This window comes from Antedon mediterranea, chromosome 2, assembly GCF_964355755.1.
Source record: "Antedon mediterranea chromosome 2, ecAntMedi1.1, whole genome shotgun sequence".
NCBI classification, from domain to species: domain Eukaryota; kingdom Metazoa; phylum Echinodermata; class Crinoidea; order Comatulida; family Antedonidae; genus Antedon; species Antedon mediterranea.
Genome location: NC_092671.1, coordinates 8607830 through 8634870, shown reverse-complemented (window position 1 = coordinate 8634870; position 27041 = coordinate 8607830). Strand labels below are relative to the sequence as shown.

General features: G+C 30.7%; 1 protein-coding gene across 1 annotated transcript in view; it reads right to left on the bottom strand.

The window, feature by feature from the left end:
• Positions 1–27041, bottom strand: part of LOC140040274 (protein O-mannosyl-transferase TMTC3-like) — an 88405-nt gene that overhangs the window by 25509 nt on the left and 35855 nt on the right. The window contains exons 5-9 of the mRNA XM_072086074.1: positions 24069–24184; positions 19844–20019; positions 17802–18054; positions 9025–9173; positions 7317–7400 (exon numbers count right to left, since the gene is read on the bottom strand). Coding sequence (XP_071942175.1) covers positions 7317–7400; positions 9025–9173; positions 17802–18054; positions 19844–20019; positions 24069–24184 — 778 coding nt within the window. The remainder of the gene's footprint in view (positions 1–7316; positions 7401–9024; positions 9174–17801; positions 18055–19843; positions 20020–24068; positions 24185–27041) is intronic.

The window sequence follows — 27041 nt, the reverse complement described above, 5'->3', positions numbered from 1 at the left end:
TTATCTTAGTACAGAAAGTAGAATATAAATAACAATACTAATCTAAACTACACGATTAATAACAATCATCAATTAACACAATACTATTAATGAATTTACAACTACAGCTGAAAAGTAAAAGAAAACACAACAGGTGAAAAGTGCATTTTTGTTATTCTTGCTCGCATTCTGAAATTCAAATTTAAATCTAAACTGCAATTCACACTGCTCAATGAACCAACTGTCAACTATTTTAAACGTAACAGGCTTATAATATATTATCCTAATTACTACAGCTGCGTCTCTATATCCGAATTTACCAAATTTACCGACAGCACGTATGGATAAGCATCTTTACGGTACCTTTGTTTTAAAAGAGATTTTCTTCATCACTTGATCCAATCCAAATGATACTTAACAAATCTTAATTATGTACTTGACGTGAAAGACCTGGCGGCAAACAAGTTGACGTAAAAACAGCGGTGATACTTGGTTAATTAGAATATGGTGGTGGAACTAAATAGAACATTTTACCTGTGGCGTTCACATCTTCGAATTAATTTTAAAGTTTCCATCAAATGAATCTTACACAAAGTATATATTTGTTATGCAGTGATAGTTTTATTGAAAATAGCATTAATAAATATTTAAAAAAAAGATAATATAAAGCATTTTGCTTATTTCAACAACATTGCCATTTTTTTTCAGTAATTTGCCTTTAGATCAGAATATAAAGTACGTAATATAATACAAATTTTACTTACAAATTTAAAAAAAAGACAATTAATATCTATACATTAATCTTATTTTCTATAACTTTTTGAATTTACAGTATGCAAAAATGAATTTCCTTAAAAAAAATCTGCAATAAAGTTTAGTAATAAGAGCAATAAAACCACATTTTTCAGTTCTAAGAAAATAACAAAAAATTACTTTATGAGTATAATGAAATTTGAAGAACCCATAAAAAGGTTAACGTTTGATTTAATGGTAATTCTAAGAAAACAAGTTATTGACAAAATGAAAATGTACATAACATAAGGAATTTTATTATAAAAAAACCAATAAAGAGAAGCAACATAATTTGGGAATGACGGGGCTATATGTACAACAATTATGTAAACCTAACTTTACCTTATTGTATAGATTCGTTATTACTAACTAAGGCAAAATTACTATTTTTGTTTGTTTTTGTAATAATAATAAATATAGATAAGTGTAAGTATAAGACTTGTTATATCCTGCAGTATTCAACATTGTGGAAAAACATAGAAAACATATGGCAATATAAATATTGATGGTGGTTATTTAGCAAGACCAGAAAATTGACCAAACAAACAACAATGCCAGCAATAACAGTATAACATTTGTCAAACGTATAAATGTATTTCATACACAAGGGCTTCCACAAGGAATTAGTGAATAGAAGCACTTCTTCTATGTCTAACAATGACAAAGCCAGAATTGTGTTTCTCTAGTTGTTTAGCATTCCATTATGTAAGTGCATTGCTAAAAAGCAACAAATAATATTTTACTGTTTAATTCTAACCGTTTCCATTAGATCTATGAACATATTTTTATTATTTATATGAGAGCAGAATGATTAAAAATACTTGTTAATGGAAGTCAATTTTTTTTGCCAATATCAAGGTTGTGGCATTGGTCTGTTTTCATGCTTTCATGTGAGCCTATTTCTAATAGGCTTGCTAAAGATATTAACAAAATATAAAGATAGTAATCTAAACTATATGTATTGAAGAAAAAACAAAAATATAGGAAGATGAGCCTGGGATAACTAAATTCATAGCACTGTGATGGTCTGTGGTGAGCAGTCAAAAGAAGATGATAATTTAGCAGTGTCCAGGTAGGAGAGTTCTTGGTTACTTTACCACTACAAAACTGAGTAACCTAAATGGGCATATCAAGAACAGATACATCATAAGCATTAGTGTGGACATTATACATGTTATAATCATTTTCTTTTGATACAATTTAAAATAGAAAACAATTATTTTACTTCAAACGAAATGTGACTCATATGAAGTGAACCCATGAACTAAATCTTGATTGCTGGCACTATACAATAGCATCATACTTGATATTAATGATTCTGATGACTTAACTTGGGATTTCAAGTAATCCTCTTTTACAGTTTCTGAAAGAGTTGCAAAGACGGGGAAGAAAAAGACTACATGATACCTTAATCCTAGTCGAGTTTCTTCATTCAAAATATCTTTTAATTTATGTCGGACTAAAAATTATCAAAGGCTTTAGCGTGTATGTTTGAAAGGCTGAGAGTTCACCAGAGGCCATGTGTTACATTTTGAAGGTAGCTGGTTCAACACCTACAAAAGTCATTTAAGAATATAATGACTCTCGTTTAATGAGTTCAAAGACACCGCAGGTAACATCAGGTTTGTTTAATTACAATGCTAGCCTTGTATGTCAAATTATCAGCTACATTTATCATTGATATATTATAACAGTTTTATTTGAATGCTCTTTTTAATGTTGATTCCCACTTTCAGTATGATTTATGTACATTATATATATTTTTATGTCTTTGCCTTTAGTATAAATAAGTGAACAAACTGTACAGAAGCTTTTTATAAACAATGTTTACAAACATATTTTAATTCAGTTAAGAAAGTTTGAAAATGTTAACACAGAAATTATGCATCAATTTCAATACCCAAATTATTTGAAATATTGCAAACATTTGGAGACTTTATTAAATGTATCTTTGGAAGTAGAAAGATGAAACCCCCTCCCACCCCGCCCAAAAAAAATGAGGAAATGGTAAAAAGAATCACTTGTCCGAAGCCATCTGACCTGAAGCACTGTGGTAAATTCTACTACTACTAAATACACTTTTATCCATAACTGGAGCAAAGAACTTTACAATTTTGGACAGTTAAAACTTATTTATTAACTTTTTTAAAACAATATTATGAGAAAATATATTATTTAAAGAATATGAAAAACAAAGCCTGTTTTTCTGTATTAGTCATAAGAAGTCATAGAAAAGCTTGGGATTACTTGAAGAACAGTATAATCAGAAAAACACAAAAACGGTAAAATCTAGGAATCAGTTTTATTGCATCTGAACTAAAGTAGCAAAATCCTTGCTGAACTTGGTGTACATGACCGATAAATTGATGTTTTAAAGAAAGAACGTATCACACTCGGAATTATCGATCATGTCCACAGTTTTATAAGATTGCTTTTGTTGTAAAACATACTTCTACTTAAAAAGAGATTCTATTTCTGAATGAAGGTCGGTAAGTTCTAATATTTCAAGAAACGATCGGGTTTCTGACAACTTTCGTCACGTCACTTTCTTCTTATTGTAGAAGTATTTTTAACTGTAAAGTTATATTTGTATATAACGTCAAAGTACTTTGATAATAGAACGAAAAACAACATATATTTTATAGCTTATTACAGTAAAAGGCTTTTAAAAGTAAATGATATTTATAATTTGTTTTTTTGTATGTTCATTAAAAATTTGAAATGATGATATCTTAAGTCCAAGGTTTTCTTAAGAGATATCATTTTTATAATTATTGCGAGTATTGTATTGCATTTATTAACAAATTATACAATACTTAAGTGACTAAATGGTTAGAAAGAGAACAATTTGATATTTTCCAATAAGCTTTTATTTGAATTGAATACTCTTGTTACTTAATATCTATTGTGTTTTAAAAGATAGATATCATTGATTAAAGATAAAACATTGTTTGCACAAATATAAATAACATAAATATAGTTTGATCCTTTGTAAATTTTATATTCATTATATTAATGTTGCCATTTTCATCGAGTAATAAATGAATAACTTGTTAAAGAAAACTTGATATGTATGAAAATCCCAGAATAAATATTTTATATAACAAGATAGAATTATTTTTAGTGACACTAGAAATATACTCATCTTACTTTTCCAGATTTCAGAGGGTAAAAAAAAAAACAATACGGTATGATAACAGCACATGTGCAATGAATTTTCTATTACATGATCTTTTTAAATGTATATTACTTTTGTATATCATTCTCATACTTTGAATTTGAATAACATAGAGGCAATTGGATAGATCAGGAAAAAAGAGGTATCATTATCAAGTGGTACAGTATATCTAGAAAAGCAAATTACTGTGGTTTGGTCATATGAGAATATGGAGAAGGGTAAAGGATAGAATAAAGTAAAGGTTAAAAGTCGAAGTTGTAGTTTTGAATTGGATCTTGAAAGGAGCATAAATGTTCATCATCAACAACAGAAAAACATAACCATTAAGCATAAGTTAATTACCTAGTAAAATTAAACCTATGTGTTCCTTACAGAAACACCTGCCTCGTAATTGCATAATTAACCTAATTTAACCAGAAAATAATAAACCATACACGTATTAGTATAGCTATTAGAACAAAACAATTACTTGTCCTAATTAGTGAATTGTTATTGCAGAAACACAGCCTATGTACAGTAAATCTATACTTAGATATCAGTAATGTGTCATAAACTGAAGTATAAACAATTTATGAATGATGGAAAGTGACTTCTTTCTCGGGTTATGTAACAAGCTTGTCTCATGTTTATTGTCTCAATTAAATTGTTAAACGCAAATAATAGGTATAACATCAACAAGGAGGAAAGGAAAAGTAACGAACGTAGAAGAAGAGAACCATCAAGCTAGCACTTATACCGGCAGCCGAACATCTCTATGTGTATGTAGCCAATCGGTAAAGTCTTTCAAGGATGTATCCTATTCTAACCCCAACAGAAAAACTAGGGAAGAAAAGATAGAAGGGCTGAGAGAAAATTAAAAAGATAATGGAAAATCTTGTTTAAGACATTTCATTTTGTTTACACATTTACATTTTTTGAGAGACAAAAATTAAAAGATTGATGCAATATATACTATCATAACAATTGATTAATTTTTTTATGTATGTAAAAAATGTCCATTATCATCCTATTAGCAGGCATCATCCATTTATTTTTAAACATGATTCACACGGATAAACTACCCTCAAGTCAACGAGCACATGCTCAGCCCATCTTTCGTGAAAGTTTCATGTTACATGTTCAGCATATCTAAGTGAGATTTCGCACTAAACGATACGATGTTAGAAAGATGACTCCATCGTTGTATTATGTTGTGAGTTCATTGAAATGCTATTCAAGGTGAGCCATGGACAACACGTACACGCGTGTAACTGGAATTCAAACGTGTGCGTGCATTTAACACATAAATGTATAGTAGATTATAGAAGAATAATTGAAATTAGAAATACATTCAGTCATATTGATATCATTGTTAAAGTGTGACTCTGATGGTTCCAGACAATACAAACCAAGACCATTGTGTGCTCATAAAAAAAACATGATTCTGATATCAATTGACATCTACATATTGTATATATATGATATAATACATATTGTATATATATGATATAAAAGCTGCTAAAAGTTATTAATTTTTTGTTTTGTTTTACATTGTTGCTACTTCTTTGTTTGTCAAATAAATAAATGAAATGAAATAAACACTAAAGTGTTATTGAAATGCTATGGTACAGTATATTTGGTTGTGTTCTATTTTCTTTTAATCAAAGCTAAGAGGTCACAAAATTGTGTCAGATACTATAATGAAAAATAAGAAAAACAACATCAAATTTGTCCGCAACATTCTTTATCTAAAACACTATCTTCTTTGATTGCCAACGTTTTATTTGGTATAACCAAGTTCCATTGATAGAAATCAATATAGAATACCAATACTAATCTAGTTAGTGGTGATTTATGACAATAATTTGTAGATCTGTCATTTACCAATAGAGTGGTTGTTATTACAAGTCAATTAAATTCCTGATTATAATTGATGGAATTGCGAGTTGTCCCATGACAGTCACTGGGCGATTGTGATTGTGGCTATTTAGACTATAATCTGTTTATAGGAATTATATTATCAAATAAATATTTGATGTATGAATATTATATATATAAAAGTTGGCATCTTTAAAGTAAAGTATAAAGAGAACGCTTTTGTAAATAATTTTATGAAATTATTTGTATGAAAAAAAAAGATCAGATCAGAATTTTATCATAATAAAACGATTGAAATGTCAAATATGTGTTCTGTCTAATTATTTGGAGTTACCTTTGTTTTACTATATAAGAAATTCTTATTTTGGCTTTCAGTAAGATATAAAAGATACCATATAAAGATGAGGTAATGATAAGTAATGTAAAATAATGCAATAGTTGCACTTTACTCTTATTATAAGCTGATATTATTTTAATAGGTACCATTTTAATTTTTTAAATTGATACTAATATGAAGAGCAAATAATAAGATACATTTAGACAAAATTGTGATGGTTGTTCAGTCAAGTTTAAAATAGCTTAACAATGGCTTGCAATCAGCTTAATCCGTCATTACATGCTAGCAATACAAACGGGACTACTGAATGATATCACCGCGTTGTCCCATTACTTACATCCTTAGACCACTCAAAGGCTCTACATTGCAACTATATCTGCCATAAAAATGATGTTTCGAGATCAAATCGGTTAATCCGATCTTATGGCAGTCCATCTCATGCTGGCTAAAAAATGTCATATATTAAATCAAAATTGAACATTGTCTGTGACATCTATCACCAGGAATGATAAGCGAAGAAATTCTTTAGAGCAGTGAACTAGTAGAACTAATAAACTAATAAAAAAATAAGAATGGAAAGTTGAAATAGTAAACTATTATGAAAGGTTATGTGCCCAGTGGACCCCACCGAAAATAAGTCTACAAAACTTGAGCTATCCTTGGTGTTAAATGCTAGTTAAAGAATATAGTACACTTTTCGAATTAAGACTAGATCACCTCCCAGAGTAAAGCCCAGTGGACCCACCAAAAACAAGTCTATGGACTCGGTGGGCAGTAACCTCTAAGAGTTCCCTTAATTGAGATGTCCCCTGAATAGAGTTGGCCATAACGTGTTAAAACATATATTTCTCCTCATTTATCTCTAGGAAAGTGTTTCCTTCGAAAAGGTGTCCCAAAGGAGGGGTTCTGTAGTGTTTTCATTTATAATCTTTAAATAAACTATTAACTATAGTATTATACTCAATAGAACTGTGGAGAAATATGTTTCATCTTCAAAAGAAATTTCTAATTAAATTCTAACATAAAAAGCAAGACTGATTATCGACATTGCACATACACAAATCTTCTCCTGCGATAGATTCAATCTGCCTACAAATTCTCCAATATGAATACCAATCTGAACGGTTCTGCAACATTACTTTTGTTAGCAATTAGAAAACCCCCTATACCTACCAGTCATAATTTCTCATAAACGTTTTTGATCCATATGCTATCAGAAGTAATGAAATCACAGCAAAAACATGTCGTTTAGCACCACTGTAAATAAATAAAAAAATATTTAATGGGAAGATCATTATAAATTGAGTTTACGAATAAAACTATATGTGACGTTTCATTTTCAGCCATGAAGCCAACAGTTTTTCTGCACATGTTTGTCTGAGCATGCGCTGAATAACTTTTTGACATGACAGCTGCATAGTCTTGTGGCGCGAGATAAGATGTAAAAACATTTACTGAAGTAATCTCAATATTGGAAGCTAAATTTCCACTATATATTAATATTCTAAACCAAATAAATAGTAGGGGATCGTCTCCCGGTGTGCTAATCTAGTAGGCGCTGCACTGCTGGCTGCCATGGGTCCGTGGAGGGCCTAATCCGAATTTCCTCAGTTTCCAGTTTTAAGCTTGAGGACAAATATAAATACCTTTAATTTACCTTTTAAAGAGTTGAAATATTTTGTATGTTAAACAACTACATATTGAATCTATCCCTACTGCAGGTTACACAAGATAGCATAAATATTGGGCAATAAAAGTGGGTAAGAAATTAATGGAAAATGTTTAATGTAGTTCATAATTGAAACTATATACTATTATCATATTTGTGCAATCACACTGAATGAAGCTGAACATAATTGCTTAAAGCGATTGCACATTGTCACAATTAACAACCATGCACTATTTCAGCAAGTATCTATTAATGTCTGTAGAAGAATGGTAAATAATTAACATTAGATCACAACAAACTCCATTATTTATTGATTATTGCATTTTATTTATGAGTACACTTAAGCTACAATAATCTTGCAATATTAAATATGTGTGAATGTTGAGATCATTGCACTATGGTGTAATTTCCGTGAGGACAAATAAATGTCGTTTCGTTGTCGCAATGTTGCAGTCATTGGCTTCTGTATTAATAGATATCATAACAAAAAAATGCCTAAAGGCAACAAACAGAAGGAAATTAAGAAACTGTTGTTTGGATGAGATACAGTTGAAAAGGCCAGAACATCTGAAGGGGTATTGTTAAGTATCTAAATCCAATACGAAACATGAGATCAAGAATTTATATATTTTCTGAAACAACAGTTTGGTTTTAAAATAAATGACAAGAAACATATTGAATGATATAATCAAATTTGATGGAGCCATTTAATTGCATTCATTTTGTACCAGCACAATTTAGTATGTGTTTTTCTCTGTTGAAGACATTGATAATTATTTTACTTTCTGTATTGTTTCCATATCTTTCCTTAGATTATTTGCTAAATTGCTTTTACAGTACCATGGTATACTACCACACCTTAATGATTACTGTATAATAGTAACAACTAAATCTTTTAATCTGTCTTTACTTCCTTATTGATACATATCTAATAAATATAATCCATACAACTTCCCAGATTAACAGTGTCTCTCCAAAAAAAAAATCTTATTTTTCTGAAATAATTTATAATCTTTTAATTGTGATTATCATATCTGAGATTAGCAGAACTGGAGAGTCAGAATAAGTCTGCTTCATTTACTCAGAGCTTTCACAAAAGAAAATAGCAAGAAAAGAAAAGTCTTTCTTGAAAGAATACAAAGCAACATATCATTACAATTATCAGTTTCTAAGACATAAAACTACCAAAGTTGTTTGTGAAAAGACACTTACAATTTTTCATTAACGAGTTGGAATGCAAGAGCAACAAGCATACAAAATCCCATACTGGGCATATACAGGATGCGTTCAGCTACTACGAATCCCACAGGAAAGAACAGGTTACTGGCGGGAATGAAGGGAAGTACAAGAAATGACAGGCACTGTAGGCAAAAGGAAAAATGGTGATTAAAAACAGTATAAAAGTTTTCAATTTATATGTGATATAATTATCCAATTACAATAATATGTATTTCTTTTATCAATAATAGTACATAAGGTATCATTCATTACGTATGTTTCGTATAAGGCTTTATACTTTAAGTTAAGGGCGTATCAATTTTATTTCTGTTGCGCATGCATATAAATTGATAACTAGTGTTGTTCCTCTGTACCAAACAGACATTATTAAATAAAGAGAGTAGCTATTCAATCAACTTTGACCCATATCATGAAAACACTATTGGTCTAATGGTAGAATGTTTGCATATCAATCAGAGGATTTCCGGTTCGAATTTCTGGTGGTGAAGGGATTTTTTTTAGTCTCACAGGTTTCTCATTTTTAAGAAATCATTAATTAATTTCCATATAGTTTAACCAAATTACTTGAAAAAGAAATAATATAATTAACTTATTTATAAATAATGTGTTTTGAAATAATTTTTGACAAATCATACCACTAAAGCATTTTGTTAAAAGTCTAATGGTCATTATCGCAAATCATAACTGGACTGCAGCCTGCGATAGCTGACATGTTCAAAATCAACATTAATCATGTTTTCCTTGTGGAATCAATAACATACATCAATTATATGTTATGCAATATAAATTTTTGATTTAGGACTTTGAACTATAATATTGCAAACAAAATGTTTGTATTTAAATCAACGTTTGCATAGGAAACTACAAGGAAGAATTTCAAAATACACAATCAGAAATATAGAACTCGGTAGTAGAACGAGTTGTGGAGTTGTGGCTTGGTGGTTATGATGCTTGGCTACCACTCCAAGGATCCTGGGTTCAAGCCTGTCAGATGTCAGAATATTTTCTAAGGACAAAATTACAACTCCACTCCCAAAGACCTGTAATAAGACTTTTGTTTATGTAGAGCATCTTGTGTATATGTTTGTCTTGTGAACCTCTGAGGGTCCCTAATGATCAGCAATTGCTGGATGGATCACCCTCATTAAATATGGTAAAAAAAAAAAAATAAATAAATAAAAAAACAAAAAACGAAAAAACCAAAAAGACAAATCTGATAAGGAAGAGAAAATAAGTTTATGCTATGGCTTCCGATGGACGTTCGAGCCGAATTAGCACGGAAGTTAAAAGACCAGTTGGTAGACCAATAGCTAACCTGGATAAGGAACATAAACAAAGAACTTTAAAAAAATCACTGATCAAAAAGAGAATGACAGACCAATGTTTTACCAATGAAAGAGTTTAGTTAGCATATGCAATAGCATAATAGATGATGAATGTTTGCATTTTGATCATCTCTTTGAAGAAAACTGTGCTTTTACTGGATGATAAATACTACATTCAAGCAACCAAGTTGCAACAGTAGCATATTATTATTTTCTCAAGTAATCTTAAATGGATTTAGTATTTTTGGCAAAATTTAAAGTTGGAAAAAAAACAAAAAATCAGTTACTACTTTGCCATTACAATAACAATAAAATTTCCAGAGATATTTAATGTATGAAACATTGCTTTATTGATCAAACACGTGCATGTGTGATTTATGCAAATTAGGTATACTTTATAATATGATATGGTGGTGTCTATTTCCAAAATTGTTAATCTTTATAGCACTTGCAATGAAATTATCACAGTGTAATAGGAACATGAGCTACAATCAGGCATTTACAACCTAGTGCAGAGCCTTTATTTCACTGACATCAAATATATACAATTATTACTTTATCGAAAGCTTTTTAGTTTCTTGGAAGATATGTTGAATGACTATTGTATCGATTACTTGTATTCTAATGTTTTTATTCCTATGGGACTTTGATTTAAATTGCTGTGTGGCTTGAGAAACTGTGTTTAATCGTTGCCATGGAATTGTTGAAAGTAGGTCTTTAAATTAGGTGATGAAATTTCAACATGAAAAAAAAACCACTCCATTTTAAAAGGCATTGTAATTTCTCATTACATTTTCATTATACTAACGCAATTTTGGTTAAACATCGCAGTCTGATTTGAATCGAAGCCAAATGCACTTTAAGATTGATTTTCTTTTAATAGTACCATTATCGTCCATCTTCAATTTGTTCTCCTTTTTTTTATCTTCTCAATGCGTATGGCCTCCATCTCAATCAAAATACAGTCTCAATTTAAAAAAAAAATTTCAATTGAAGATGATAATTAAGATTATTAACTACAAATGAAAGGACACATCATGCTATATTAGATTTCGTGAATAAACAATAAATTGTAAAAGGAACGCTTTTGGTATGATTAAAAAGGATATACAGTACTTTGCAGGTGTTCCAATACCTGTTAAGCGGTTTGGTGATGTTACACCTTCTACAGTAACTTTCAAAATATAGGAGGATGATTGATTGATATGTCCTACTGTGAATTTTTGTGCTAGTTGTCAAAATATTCCCTACACATTGATGGATATGCTCATTAATCGTATGTAAAAAATAGCACCACATCTATTACATAATTAGAATTTATGTAAATACATGAACAAGTAAACTATTTCAAGTATAAATTCACATTCCTGAAGTGCATTAAAAACAATTCAAGTGAATAAAAATAATTTACATTAGAACCCTTATTTAGGACATCCCTTTTGTTGAGAGACCCAAACAAAAATCCTGCTACAACCACAAAATCTTCAATGACATTAAGCCAGAGAGCCGCATATCTGGCAGTATGTTCCTGCTTTTGCGATTCTCAAGCCAGCATGCCAAATGAAATAAAATAAAATAAGCTTACTACAACTAATATAAACATTTAAAAAGTGTTTTATCCTTATTGAATTGGGAATAAAATATTTTACTATTAAATCAAGAATATACACATCATTTCCTTAGGCCAGATCCTGCCAGAAACAGATTGTGGTAAATCATCAAGATTCATGGGAAAATTATGATCTTTAGCTATATGAATTATCTTGTCTATATTAGCTTGAAGTCAAAATTGATCTTTGCAAGCCGGGCTAGAATCCATCTTCATTAAAGTTGTGTCGTTATTATTCTTCAAGTAAAGTTTAAATATTTAAGAGGAATGAATAGAAGAATCGCGTCTGAAGGGAAGATGTAAAGATATACGGGGGGGATTTGAGAAGGTAATAGAATCGGCAAGAAGGCGATAAAAGATACATGATTGAACACAAACTAATATATAATGTAGTATTAGGAACATGATGAAATGAAGGGAATAGGGTAAAAAAAGAAAGGAAGTCTAACCAAAAGGAAATAATAAACTTAAGAAATTAGAAAAGGTACAAAACAATCATAAAATTCAGGAACAAGTATATAATTCATAATTCAAAATAAACTGATCAATGGCTACATATACCACAAATTGGCCCAAAGTTGATCAGCTACTGTTCCATCAAAGTGGCTAATATCTGAGTAAGTAGTGTCAATTACGAATAAAAGAGTTGGGTGTGGGGAATACAACAGTAATCGAGAGAGAGAAAGAGAGAAAAAAACAGTAACAGGATGACATATTTTTACATTATTTATAGTAAAAAAAAATGTTAATTATCAACTCTTTTTGTGTGAATAATAAGCATAAAAAGTAATTTGTTTTTATTTCTTTTTGAATTAAAATTGTGTAGCAATGTTGTATTATATTATATGTTTTAAAGCCCAATTCAGATAGATTTACACTTTGTATTTTTAACGATGCCTTCTGGTGCAGTAAAAAACTCGATTTTGAAATTAAAGTTTGCCAGTTGTCATAAAAACAAGAAAAAAATAATGAATACCAAATACATTTTTATTTTACAAATTATATAAATTTGAGATTACTTCTTGAACAATGCCCTTTAAAGTTGTAAAAAATTAATAAATGTTTGCTTATATAAAAAAATGTTATAAATAATATTATTTTATACTCATGTCTTGTGAGTTATATAAGTATCATTAATCATCTCAAACTGTAGTTAAAAGTACATTGTTATAAAATTGTATCTAAATTTTTCTACTACATTTTATATCACTGAGGACAATGTAGATATGTCAATCATGAATGGATATCTGGTTAAAAGGCTTCTATATTATAATATAAATTTTCCATTTTAAAAATGAAATATCCCCGAAGATACTGTAACATTCACAAAGGAGTTGTCAACGCTGAACATGAAATGTATACATTATTCAATAATCCTTAAGGATGACGAGTAAATGTCAATATAGTGACAAAAATGGGTTACGATTACGTCTAATATAGAAAAAAAAAATATTCTACATTATCATTTATAACAATATATTATTAAATCAAAAATAGTAATACTTTATGGAGAAGTATTATTAAAAAAAATTGTGTTTGTCATCATCAATTCTTTGTGTTAATATTGGTTGTTTACACGGACGGTAATTGTGCAAAAATGTGTTAATTAAACAGACTTAACAGGTTCTCTCATAGAAGTATCCTATGCTGATGCAAAAATACAAAACATAAATTTAAATTGTATCATTAAACTAAAAATTTTTAAAGAACCAACTAAAAATTCCTTCATTTGATTTTTTTTATCTTATAAATTCATCTTTAAATTTGTAAACATGTTTATTTCATAGATGGTAAAAATTTCAACTTTGCAAACTGAAATTAAATCAGATGTGTATAAAGATACTTCATGCATTTAAATTTACATGGAACTGAAAGCAGAATTACGAAGTGTTAAATCAACTAGCTCAACTAACTCAAGATTTGTGGATTGTACTGATAAACGGATGGAAGGATTTTGTGAAGATGAAGATGGTTAAATCAAAGGTAACGTTAGATTGATGACGACCTCGTAGCAGGCAAGAAGGCACTGACCGCGAATGTCGCATAAAGATATATATAATATAAATATAAAAGGAAATAGAAGTAATGACTTTATTTTAGAGTTATATTACAAACTTGGAGAAACAGGTCTAGATATAAATGTTATGCCATTTTGTACCTTTGTGATTTTAGGTAAAACTCCTTTATTCGTCAAAGTGATGAATTAAAATCTAGTGTTAGTATTATGATGAAAAATATTCAAAAATTTTAATTCTTCATATATTCATAATTTTTATTCAGATAAACCCAAAGGACTTTCACCCACTCATTTAATACGCTAAGTTTTTTCGTTTTATTTATTTCTTTTGGTTGTGGACAGATTTTGAAAGTAACAACAGTGCTTGAAATTTCAAATTACATTACGATCTAAATATTGAAATGCATATGTTGAGAAACATCTCAGCGGTTATGCAAAATACTGTACTGACTTGTGACCTTCTAAATATGTCGATGTAGGCAATTCACACAAACATAGTTGAACACATGCACTGGCCTTTGAACGCCTAATCTGCATTGCTGAACAAATACGAGCAGAATCAAGGGGATATAAAGATCTTTGCTAGATGTCTTTAAGATTACAAGACAGAATAAAATGGATTATTCCTGAGGGCTTGCTATCCATATAATAGCTTAATGAAGAAATTATCTCACATGTAAATGGATCTCTGAAATGACTTTCATTATTTAATGTTCATTAAACGTATTCTTCTATGTGCATTAAATATCATCTTCAAAACCATCGAAAAGAAATGCGTTCTCTTTATGCATTAAAATTGTCCCACTTTGCCGGATTCCAACATACTTTATGGAGAAAGCTTTCATTAGTAAAACTTATGGGAATTATTATAAGGGAATTAAAAAACAGGAATTAGAGTTGGGAATTGAATGTAGCGAATTAGAGGTTATACGTGCTTAAGTATTTGAACAAGAGATAGTACTAGTTTACTGTATCATTCATTGTACAATCTAACACGATACTTAATTTCTCCTATGGTCTTAATTGGTCAAAATGTGCGTAATTGTCGTGAACAAAGTCAGGTTGTAAATTAAAATGCTCTCAGAAGAAACAACGATATATTAAATTTCTTGTAATATATTTACTGTTATTATCTTTAGTTCAGCAATAACAGGATCTAATATATTTCTTGTTCTGCTTTTTCGTTGATTATGAAAGCAATTTAAGTAAGATAAAGGATGGTTAGAACACTAAACGGATAACATTTCAAAACTAAACCAAATAAAATTCTAATGTAGGATTGATATAATGTTAAATGGATAAAATAGTGTTAAATTCCATCGGTTTAGAATAAGTTTTACATAAATTCTTTGATTCTTGATATCCGTAACTTAATGCTTATATGTGTCTGTTTGATACTATATAATCCATCCAATCTTCACCGAAGACATGGAATTTTGGTAACTCTTTTGCATATAGCTATGAATCTTGGATGTGCTATGTGTGACAAAGATATTGACTGCCATCAACAAATCCCAAAACCATATTTACTGGTTTTCAGAGAAGTCTGCTTTTCTCATTCATTCATTCAATCTTTTATTTTGGAATCTCTGGTCCATAGAAAGTAAAAATTACATATAAATAAAATAAAATAAACAAGACTAATTACTACTGCTCATCTCAGGATGGCATTCCACCTGGAGAGCATCTTCGACTTAACTAAGACATTGTTTACAATCGTTGAGATTAAAACATTTTCACTTGCATTTAGACTACCCCTAGGCCATATTATATTGATAGACCTAAATTTATTTTAAATAGTAAGAATTTGAGACCTTTACGAATATATGGAAATTCCGAACTCTGGAATCTTGAAGGTGATATCTAACCATTTCTACTCGATGTTCTTCCACTTAAAATTACACAAACCAACAGTACTGTGTGCCACATACATGGATAAACTGACAATAGCCATTGCCCTTCAGATGGAGTTTCAATATCCCTCTTTTATAGTGGCCTGACTTATTCTTAAATGGTACACTGGGATGTGACAATGTGAAGGACCATAAGAACTTTTCTATTTTTGTATCAGGCCTATTTTCAGTTTATCCAGGTAGTCATGAAATCGTAGTGTACAAATTCTACAATACGGTCCAACAAATTTCATGGAGTTTCAACATCCCTCTTTTATAGTGGCCTGACTTATTCTCAAATGGTATACTGGGATGTGACAATGTGAAGGACCATAAGAACTTTTATATTTTTGTATCAGGCCTATTTTCAATTTATATCCATGTAGTCATGAAATCGTAGTGTACAAATTCTACAATACGGTCCAACAAACTTCATTTGTGAAGAACTTGACAAATTGCATGCTTTACTTAAATCTATTTATCGTGCTATGACTTTGAATAACTTTAATTATGTAATTTCAAATTTCATTCTCTGCTTGAAGCAGATTTCAATTTGTTTCTGTAAATGAGTTTGTAAAGACTAGAAAAATCAAATTTATGTTACAATGTCTTCTATCTTTTGATTACATAATAACATTTTGCCAATTCAATGTTAACAATTTTATATGTAATTTCCAAATGTAATTATCTGTCATGTAATCTATAATTTAATTGAGATTTCCAAGACGAAAGTTCATTAAATTCACTTACGAAAACTAGAACAATTTGAAGAAAACTGTGTCGGATATTGCAGATGCAATTAAAATGAACTATCAAATAAAGTTTGATTTTGTATGAAATGTAGAACTATGTGTGAAATCATCTAGCAAAAAAATAGACAACTTTTACACGAAAACTTACACTGCAAGTTTACAATAAATGATGTATCTAATATTTTATATTATATTTATGAACAAGTATAATCCTGACATGCTGAAATCCTATTATTATTTAGATTAAATTCAGACAATTCCATTGTTATCCTACTCCCTAATTTCTTGCCAAGTTATGTCATGTAGTAATATATTTCACAATTATTTGATGCTATATTCTCTATATAACATCGTTATATACCATAAAACAATATATCAAAATTCTTGTTTTCTTTTAAAAATATTATACCTGTATATATAGAAGTTGATGATTACTAATTTAAAATAGAATCTAGTGTATGTTTAATTAGCATTTAAAGTTAAAAAGATAAGCCGGGGAAGAAGTTCAACACTACGTGTAGAGACCCTAGGCTTGGGATATCAGTAAACAAATCACTCAAAATGTCAATAGCTAAAGAGACTATACTGCCTCTTCTGATCTTTAAATTAAAATCTCTCCAAATTGATTTTCGCTTATATCTTATGCAAACTTTTGACGAGCTTGACATCTTCAGATTGATTAAAATCTGGCGACCTGTAGGTCAAACTATTATTATGTCCTCAGGAAATTGCAAACGGAAATATTAATATTTTTTTTACGAAAGTTGATTTATAGAAATGTTAACTATTAATATTAGCAATTAATTAGAATGAAACAACCTAGTTTCCAAAAAACTAATAAAGCAATATGCTTTCTATATTTTAATTTCGAGACTAACATATTGAATAGATAATAGAGAATAACAATTTGTTTTTGGCCACAAGTATATAAAAACATGCCTATGTGCATCTGTGAATCCAATGAATCTATGTATGTTCTTTTCTTGCACATTTGCAATTAAGTAGACAGGATCGACAGTTTAACATCCCATCCCATCCCATGAAAAATGAGGTAATGAGAATATCAAAAGTATTTTATCTGTGGACTCTCTGATTGGCTGTGTAACAAAAATGTTAATTGTGAGAGGATAAAAAATAAATACAATTTCAGTTTACCATAATAACTTGTCTTGAGAGGTGATTACTGTTGAAAACTGCATACAGTACCAAACTTCCCAAGACCAAGATGAAGAGAACAGTTGCTAGGTTACGAGGATCATACACACTCTCGACGAGAGGAATGGTACCCATTGTCCAATCACAACACAGCTTAGATGGGCAGAGTAGAAGCCAAGCGTTGATTGGAAGCAAATACCAGTAGGTGAGATGTCTGGCTGGAAATTGAGCTTGTGATGCTGGGTTGTCAAAACTACCAAGAAAAAAGAACTACAATTACAATGTTATTTCAGAATCTAATTCAAACAGATTATGTTGCTGTATTCATAAATCATTATAGTTCAGTATATTTAATCATTTCTAAGTGATATTATATAGGATAATCTTTAACGTTTAAGTGTTTCCTTTAATGTGAATGGTGAAGATTCTCAATAGTCTTGTCAAAACTGTCAAAAGTAAGTTAATTTATCCAAATCCCTTTAAACTGAGGAACAGTTGTAGAACATGTGAAGTCACCATCCTTACTGTATCACTTTAAAAGTTACCATAGAACTATTCCATAATATTTTAGAGATTGATAATTATGTGAAGAATTCAAAATGGCTAGACAAAATATTACATCAGACGAGATATTAACATCTCACATTTTTTGCGGGATGGATTGTGTTTTCACACTGATAGATTAACCGTTGTCAAGCCACATTAAAAGCTTTTACAATTTGAGTAATGAACGGATTTTATATATTCCCCATAAAAAAAGTGAAAGTACCTTTGGATACGGAGACAATAAATTTGGAGACACAATTTCACATAACGGAGACGGATAATATAAATGGGTGTTGCGGATCATCATCGTGATATTTAGGGCAACGATGATTGCAGATGTTCATGAATCTTTTCATAGCTTTTAGGGAAATTAAAATCCATAAGCAATCAATATATGCTGACACATTTTGTTCATTGCCTCAGACAATTTAACTTTTTACACAATATCATGTTGGTTTTATTAACATTTTTTATTTTGTATTTGTGTAGTGAGGTTTGGCATACTTTATTTTTATTTCATTTGCATCCAACAGCGAGCACAAATTTGCCAATTACAGGATTGATAAACTATTTTAAAAATTATCGTGCTTATAAACTAAGTCTCATTTGAGGCTTAGGGAGTGGAGTTGTATTGAAAGAGTCGTGAGTTTACAACCCTGCACTAGGTCAGGATTGAACCTTGGACCTTGGGATTGGAAGGCAAGCACCACCAATATGATGGTAAGCGTGAATGGTGGACATAAAGACCCCACAAAGTTTCTCCTTACTGTAATAGGGATGTTCCTTTATCAGGGGTGTGTTTTAGTGTTATTTAAAAAATATATATTGTCCCTGATTCGTTTCATTGGAAAGGTGTTGTTTAATACGGGTGTCCCTTGAATAGGAAGGGTTCTACTTTTTCTGAATCATCCTGTATCAAGATGCTAAAAGGAATTAAACGACAACAAAAACATTCAACCACTGTACCAGGTGAGAAAATGAGATTATATGTCCTCAATCTCCTGAGATTCCTGCATCAATGAGCACACCTTCGTTTATTGGCTTACGCAGCCAGATTTATCTTCATAATAGCATGACAATCATAATTGCGTTATGAAATGAGTGCGTGTTTGTAAACGTATATTTATTGATTCTTCAGACTAGGTTAAAATTGGGATTGAACGAGGATATTAATCACTTTAAACATAGAAATATTTCATCTATAATTAAATTGATTTACAGTAATTTAGGTTTGTCGCTATGGAAATTAATTTATTTTTAACAAACCTAAGAAAATATTCCTTCCCACAATGTTTCTCATTAAGACATCTTGGTTAATATCTTAGTGTATGTTACATAAGTATAATTAGTTTGAAAATGTATAGTTATGTCATTTACAGGCACAGAAGAAATTATAAACGCCCGGTGATATACATTGAATTTTAAAAACCAGTAACCATCTGAAAAACCGTTTAAATACCATTTTAGCACAGATAACAATCAGGAGCCAAACTTACTTTGTGAATACAGGAAGCGTCGATCCCATAATTTTTAGTCTTACAGCGAGTAGCAGAAATGTACCGAGAGCTAAGAATAAAATACGATAGAAAGATAACTTTAAAGCGCCACCTGGAAAGGGCACTTTACCCGACAGCCACAATCGTGCGTTTTGCAGAAGGTCGAAGCATGACAGCTGAAAGATATAATAAATAAATAATAACATTTACAAAATGATTATAAGTACAACAAATTCAGATGATGAATAGACAAACTGAAATCAATTTGTTATCATTATGATACTGTATAGAATAAACTTAATTTGTTTAAAAAACCGATTCACCAAAAAATTTTATTTTTTGCCTGGTCCCAAGATGTTTCTGGAAACTGAAGTTTCACTTAACATTTAAAAACAATTTTAGTTTTATGATAAAGATACAAAGAAAGGGAAAATGTATAAGTTAAAACAATTGTGAGTTTAAAATTCTAACATAATTTCCATACAAGCATGGAGAAATATTAAGTAAATTTAATAGCTACAAAGTTTTCAAACAATGTGTGGTACACTAATGAACATTTCTCCTAAAACGTGATTCTCCCAGTAGTACTAATATTTTTTAAGTAAAATGGGGACAAGCATAAAAGCATGGTAAACCTTCTAATACTTTCACTCACTGGCTTGTAAACATTCTCATGACAAACTTAAATCGGAACCTTGCAGGGATATTTATCTGTGATGAAAGTCTGTGCATTTATGTAGGATTATTTTTTCATTAGGATATTAAAGATATACTAATTACTAATCCCTGATTTACATTCTTGCATTCATAGGGATTAACCATGTTCAACCTTAGGATTACAGTGCAGTAATGTTAACTGTTCTGTTTATCTAGATAAATACGGCACTGCTACAAATGTACCAATTAAATAAACATCTCGGTTTTTTGGCTACGAGATCGACAGGCATATGGGGAATAATTTTAGGAGATTTTGAACCTTGAAGATGTTTTTAATTGGTGTTTGCTTCCTTCCTTCAATAGATCTTAGGGGTAGATTAGTCTGCAGGGACCACAGACTTAAAATTATCTAATGTGTCTGACAGGTGATAAGCAAAATCATGGATTGCTCTGAAAACATATTTTAAAATAAAAGAAAAACTCCAAATCATGTTTATGTTACTTTACTATCCATAAAAGACTATCTGAAAGTATAAAAATTATTTAAACTGTAACTTTTAAAAATTACAAAATTAATTTCATTAATTGTACTTTGTATTATCTACCAAATTTCACGTTTGCCTATATTTTTGTTTATGACAATAACAAAATATCTTATCTTCAATATTAGTAATGATGCATTTAAGATTGCTACTTTTAAAAATATCTTCTAATAGTTTCACAAAACAGATTACATTTTATTCCTCCAAGGTTGGAAAAGTTGATTTTTACATTTTTAGTATGACAGATGAATCAATCCTTGTCAAATGTAAATATCCTTCTGTCTAGCACTAAAGGAAGTAATGGTCATGATAAATATCACAACTGTTTATTTTTCAATTTTCTTTTTTCCAATGATAATAAATTTGGTATTCATCTCTCTTCATATTTCAATTCGGTAAACCTTTTTTTAATACATAATATTTAAAATTACTAAAAATGCATAAAATTAAAAAATACATGAAATAAAAATAACAAAATATATAATTCATTTATCCAATGAAAACTGTTCTCATTAATTCCAAAGTAGAACATCAGTTCATTAAAAAAAAACCTTGTACACTGAATTGAATGTATTCATTAAAGATAACATTTAACATTTTAAATTGATGCCTTTATCATAAATAATAAAATTAGTTATTATATCATAATTTAATCAGTTTGTACTATAACCCTTTTGGCATATTAAAGTTCAATTTTCTCACAAACTCAATGTCAAATTGAATTATTATTTTCAATAATATTTTTTTAGTGTATCATAACTTCTTGCTCTAATCTTATTATGACTTTAGATAAACCTGAACTTATCTTGAAATCTAAATTTATAGTTTTGAAAATATTATAGTGATTAACCTAATCTTTCAAAGATATTATTTTATTGCCATATCATAGTGTATTTATAGATTTTCTGTTGCATCAAGGCACATGCACAAGTCATGATGACTAAATGTACACTTTCATAGTTCCAGAGAAGTCACATATACAGTATGCACACCACATGGTATTAATCCTCTACTATTCTCAAAGATGCACACAAATGAATTTGAACACTAAACCTACGGTTTAATAAGTTTTCAACTTGTTATAGGTGCTATATCTGTAGTAAATACAAAATTTCGGTAGTTTTTCACGCATTGCGCACATTTTTTAACGTATGCAGAATGCTTATTCTGACTTGATTTGACACAAGGAGAGCTTTCATTGTGTTTAAATCGTTGATTTGTCCATAATTATTATGTACTACAGGGCTCACAATATTTTTGTGTATACTAGGGTAGATAAACTTTTTTCACAGAATATCTAATTACGTGCAAACAATATTGTTAATAAACTTTTCAATTTTAAATATTCATAATGCCAATTATAACTTACAGTATAGTGAACTGAATTATGCAGCACGATCAATTCCAATAATTTTATCTCTTCAATTTACCTGAAAAATCTCTTTGATGTTCATACCTGCTTATATCAACTTTAATCGCATAAATATCAAACGTGATTATACAAGCTTTCAATGCCAAGGCCAAAAGGCACAAACTAATTTTCACCTGATTCAAGGTTAAAATGCGCAAAATGTTTTTTTTTTCATGATAAAGAGTATTTGCGATTCATCACCAAGATATGTAGACCAAGTCTTATTAGTTTGGTAGTCATTAACCATTCAAAATGCTTATAACTGTAAACAAAAAATCACTTAACTGTAGGGTGTCCTTAGTGTTAAAGTACAAGTGTTTACACGTATTGATACGTACAAATATACAATGTATTTTCTGGACATTAGTAAAACGTGTGCGGAATTGCTTAAAGACTTATGAGATAACGTGTGAAGGGCATGTCTAATGAATGAAGCGACGCGAGTAATAATTTATTGATTGGGCACCTTGATGAAATTACCGTTTATAATCTCAAGGGTTAATCTATTATATATTCTAAAATTATACTTTTAAATATAATAATATTTATAAAATCAAAGACACACCCATTTAAAGAAATCAGTATGTTGTGTACTTAGGTTTAAAAATCAAACATTAGGTCTGAAACTATTGTATTGTGCTTTGCATGACCCATGGGGTATGGTAATCAATTTTAGGAGGTTTAGTACCGTACTGACGCGGGTATAAGCCCATACTCGGGTATAAGCCCACCCCCAACTTTTGACTAATTTTCATGAAAAATGAGGCACTCGGGTATAAGCCCACCCATTAATTCGAAGATCAACAGTGTGTGCCGTAGTACATTATTTTGTATTTGGCGACGTCCATACACCGCATACACCTACCTTTAATCATAACCAAGCTAGGCTAATATACGCTAGGCTATATGAGGCCTAGCGGTCCTGTTTTGTTTACACTCCATCGCGCTCGAAGATCGCTTCACACGCGACGCTACAAGTCGCCAAAACGGAAAACCACTATTTGGTATCGGCTGCCATAAACAAGCTTATTAAATTTCTTTGGTACATTTCTATTTAACGAACATTGTATACTTGCTTTTCTGCTTGATAAATTCTTGTTTAATTGATGTTTAAAATAAGATATTCTACGATAAATTACACGAACTATAAGCTTAATTTTCCGACACTCTCCACACCTCGTGTATTTAGAGGCAACGTCGTAGTACACGTCGCAACACCTCGTGAGGGCACTCGCTCGCTCGCATGGTGTACACAGTGTACATATGGTGTTTTTGACGATCTGCATTTTTGGATCCTCGGGTATAAGCCCACCCCCCAAACTTGACGTGATTTTATGTTCAAGGGGGGTGGGCTTATACCCGCGTCAGTACGGTAAATGTATAGTAGTATACATGTTTAAAGTTAACTAAAATATTTGTATAGCATTATAAGACCACTGTACAAGTTGGGTTTAAACGTACCTGGCATTGCACAAATTTCTAAAACTTGTATGAACAATGAGAACCATTAACAGAACCCTATAAAATTTGTTTTAACGTTTTACTGTATATCAACAAGCATACTTTCAGGTGTCTTATAATATTATTGATAATTATAAAGGGATAAATAATATACCTTTTGAGCAATGAAAACTTCATAAACACAACAAACACCGACAACTGTAATGCCTTGTTCTTTACACATGGTTGCCAACGAGACAAACATCATCGTCATCACAAGATGAAACCAATCTGAATAATATAAGACAAGATTTTATTATAGATAATAAAATAGATATTATATCAAAATTTAATTAAAACTTAATCATAAATCTTGGAAATATATACAATGTCGTTTTTAGTAGGCTGGCCTTCAAATTGATATTGCAACATATAGCATTCTCATATAAACAATAATTTTTCAATTTTCTGTATTAAAATGATTTAAAGAAAATGATCAAATAAATAATATTAAAAACAACAATGATGCAAGATACTCAGTCTTAACATCAAGTCAGTACAAATCAATTCGCCATTTTTAAGCCTTCGTTTGTTTAGATTGTACACTACTGCGTTGAGTTCAAGAGACACAACATTTCAGGTTTGAGAGAGAGAACTCATGAAGAACTTTCCACCAACATATAACGACATTTTAAAACATTAAACACTTGTACCCCACTTCCAATGAGGTGACTTTTTGTCACTGTTGCAAATTCTTTCTCTTCTTTACCATTTAAAAATAATCAAATATAATATACATAGTACATGATTTCTGTCAGAGTCAATACATTTTCAGAATGTCACAGTTCAAGTACAATAAAACACTCTGCTAATTATTATGAGACTTCTTAGAATTGCAAATAATTACTTATTTCATAAAAGTATGCTCCTTAATGACATTTTATCCCATGTCACGTGATAGTAAATTTCTCATTAACGCTATAATGTGAAAGGATTTGAGTATGAAAGATTAAGAAATAAATCACTTTCATCTTAGTATACGGTAATGGGCAATATAAATTAGGATTATATTAACTAAATTGTTATTTACCTTTTTATAAGGAATATTTACTTTAAATCAAGGAGTATTCTATTACATGAAAATGAAGTTTATTTGAACTTTATTCCGCACTGAAGTCAATCAAACAAAATTATTTTTAATGAAACATTTAGCTTTAGACTAAGAAGAAATGTCAATCAAATAAACTAATTTCATTGCAATGTATTGGCTTTTAGAGATAGCAATACCTAATGTAGAATCGGTCATACGCTGTGATAAATAAAGATATTGGTAATCGCGTCGCACGTATCAAACAAAAGAAAGATGAATTAAAGATGACGTGTATTGTTTTGATAGTAGACTAGAGTATGTTTAAGCTAAACAGCTTATGTGTGATCTATCTATCCATTACAACGTTACAGATTCAACACCTAGTAAATATAAAACAAAGGAATATGTAGACTAGACAGATGTATTTTTAATACTGTCTATGTTTTACTGTCTGTAGTAAATTACTATTTAGTGACAAAAGTATGGAAATGATGGTTATAATAGATATGCCGCATTGATGTGGATATAATGCAACCCTGGGCAGAAGAGAACCTATGGGATACTGTATAAGGCAACCCTGGGTAGAAGAGAACCTATGGATACTGTATAAGGCAACCCTGGTAGAAGAGAACCTATGGGATACTGTATAAGCAACTCTGGGTAGAAGAAAACCTATAGGATACTGTATAACGCAACCCTGGGTAGAAGAGAACCTATGGGATACTGTATAAGCAACTCTGGGCAGAAGAGAACCTATGGGATACTGTATAAGCAACTCTGGGTAGAAGAAAACCTATAGGATACTGTATAACGCAACCCTGGTAGAAGAGAACCTATGGGATACTGTATAAGGCAACACTGGGTAGAAGAGAACCTATAGGATACTGTATAACGCAACCCTGGTAGAAGAGAACCTATGGGATACTGTATAAGGCAACCCTGGGTAGAAGAGAACCTATAGGATACTGTATAACGCAACCCTGGTAGAAGAGAACCTATGGGATACTGTATAAGCAACTCTGGGTAGAAGAGAACCTATGGGATACTGTATAAGGCAACCCTGGGTAGAAGAGAACCTATTGGATACTGTATAACGCAACCCTGGTAGAAGAGAACCTATGGGATACTGTATAAGCAACCCTGGTAGAAGAGAACCTATAGGATATTGTATAACGCAACCCTGGTAGAAGAGAACCTATGGGATACTGTATAAGCAACCCTGGTAGAAGAGAACCTATTGGATACTGTATAAGGCAACCCTGGGTAGAAGAGAACCTATAGGATACTGTATAACGCAACCCTGGTAGAAGAGAACCTATGGGATACTGTATAAGCAACCCTGGTAGAAGAGAACCTATAGGATATTGTATAACGCAACCCTGGTAGAAGAGAACCTATGGGATACTGTATAAGGCAACCCTGGGTAGAAGAGAACCTATAGGATACTGTATAAGCAACTCTGGGTAAAAGAGAACCTATCGGATACTGTATAAGCAACTCTAGGTAGAAGAGAACCTATTGGATACTGAATAAGCAACTCTGGGTAGAAGAGAACCTATAGGATACTGTATAAGCAACTCTGGGTAGAAGAGAACCTATAGGATACTGTATAAGGCAACCCTGGGTAGAAGAGAACCTATTGGATACTGTATAAGCAACTCTGGGTAGAAGAGAACCTATAGGATACTGTATAACGCAACCCTGGTAGAAGAGAACCTATGGGATACTGTATAAGGCAACACTGGGTATACAAGAAACCTATAGGGAATATTTAATGGTAACCCTGGGGTAAAAAATGTATGCAACCAAACTGGGATAAAACAAACACACCCTCAAATTTGAAGCATTTTTATGAAAACTGACTCACTACATTATAGTTTGTACATTCATGCACACACATTTCATGTTCAAATGTGTAACAGTAGGTAGTTTACAACTTTGCTAGAATTGAACATGCATGGTGAATTATTCTATGTTCATCCAGTATTACTATTAGCACACATATACTAGGAGGTAGGAATGGCTACCGGGGACTGCTAACCTCTTTCTAACATCTTA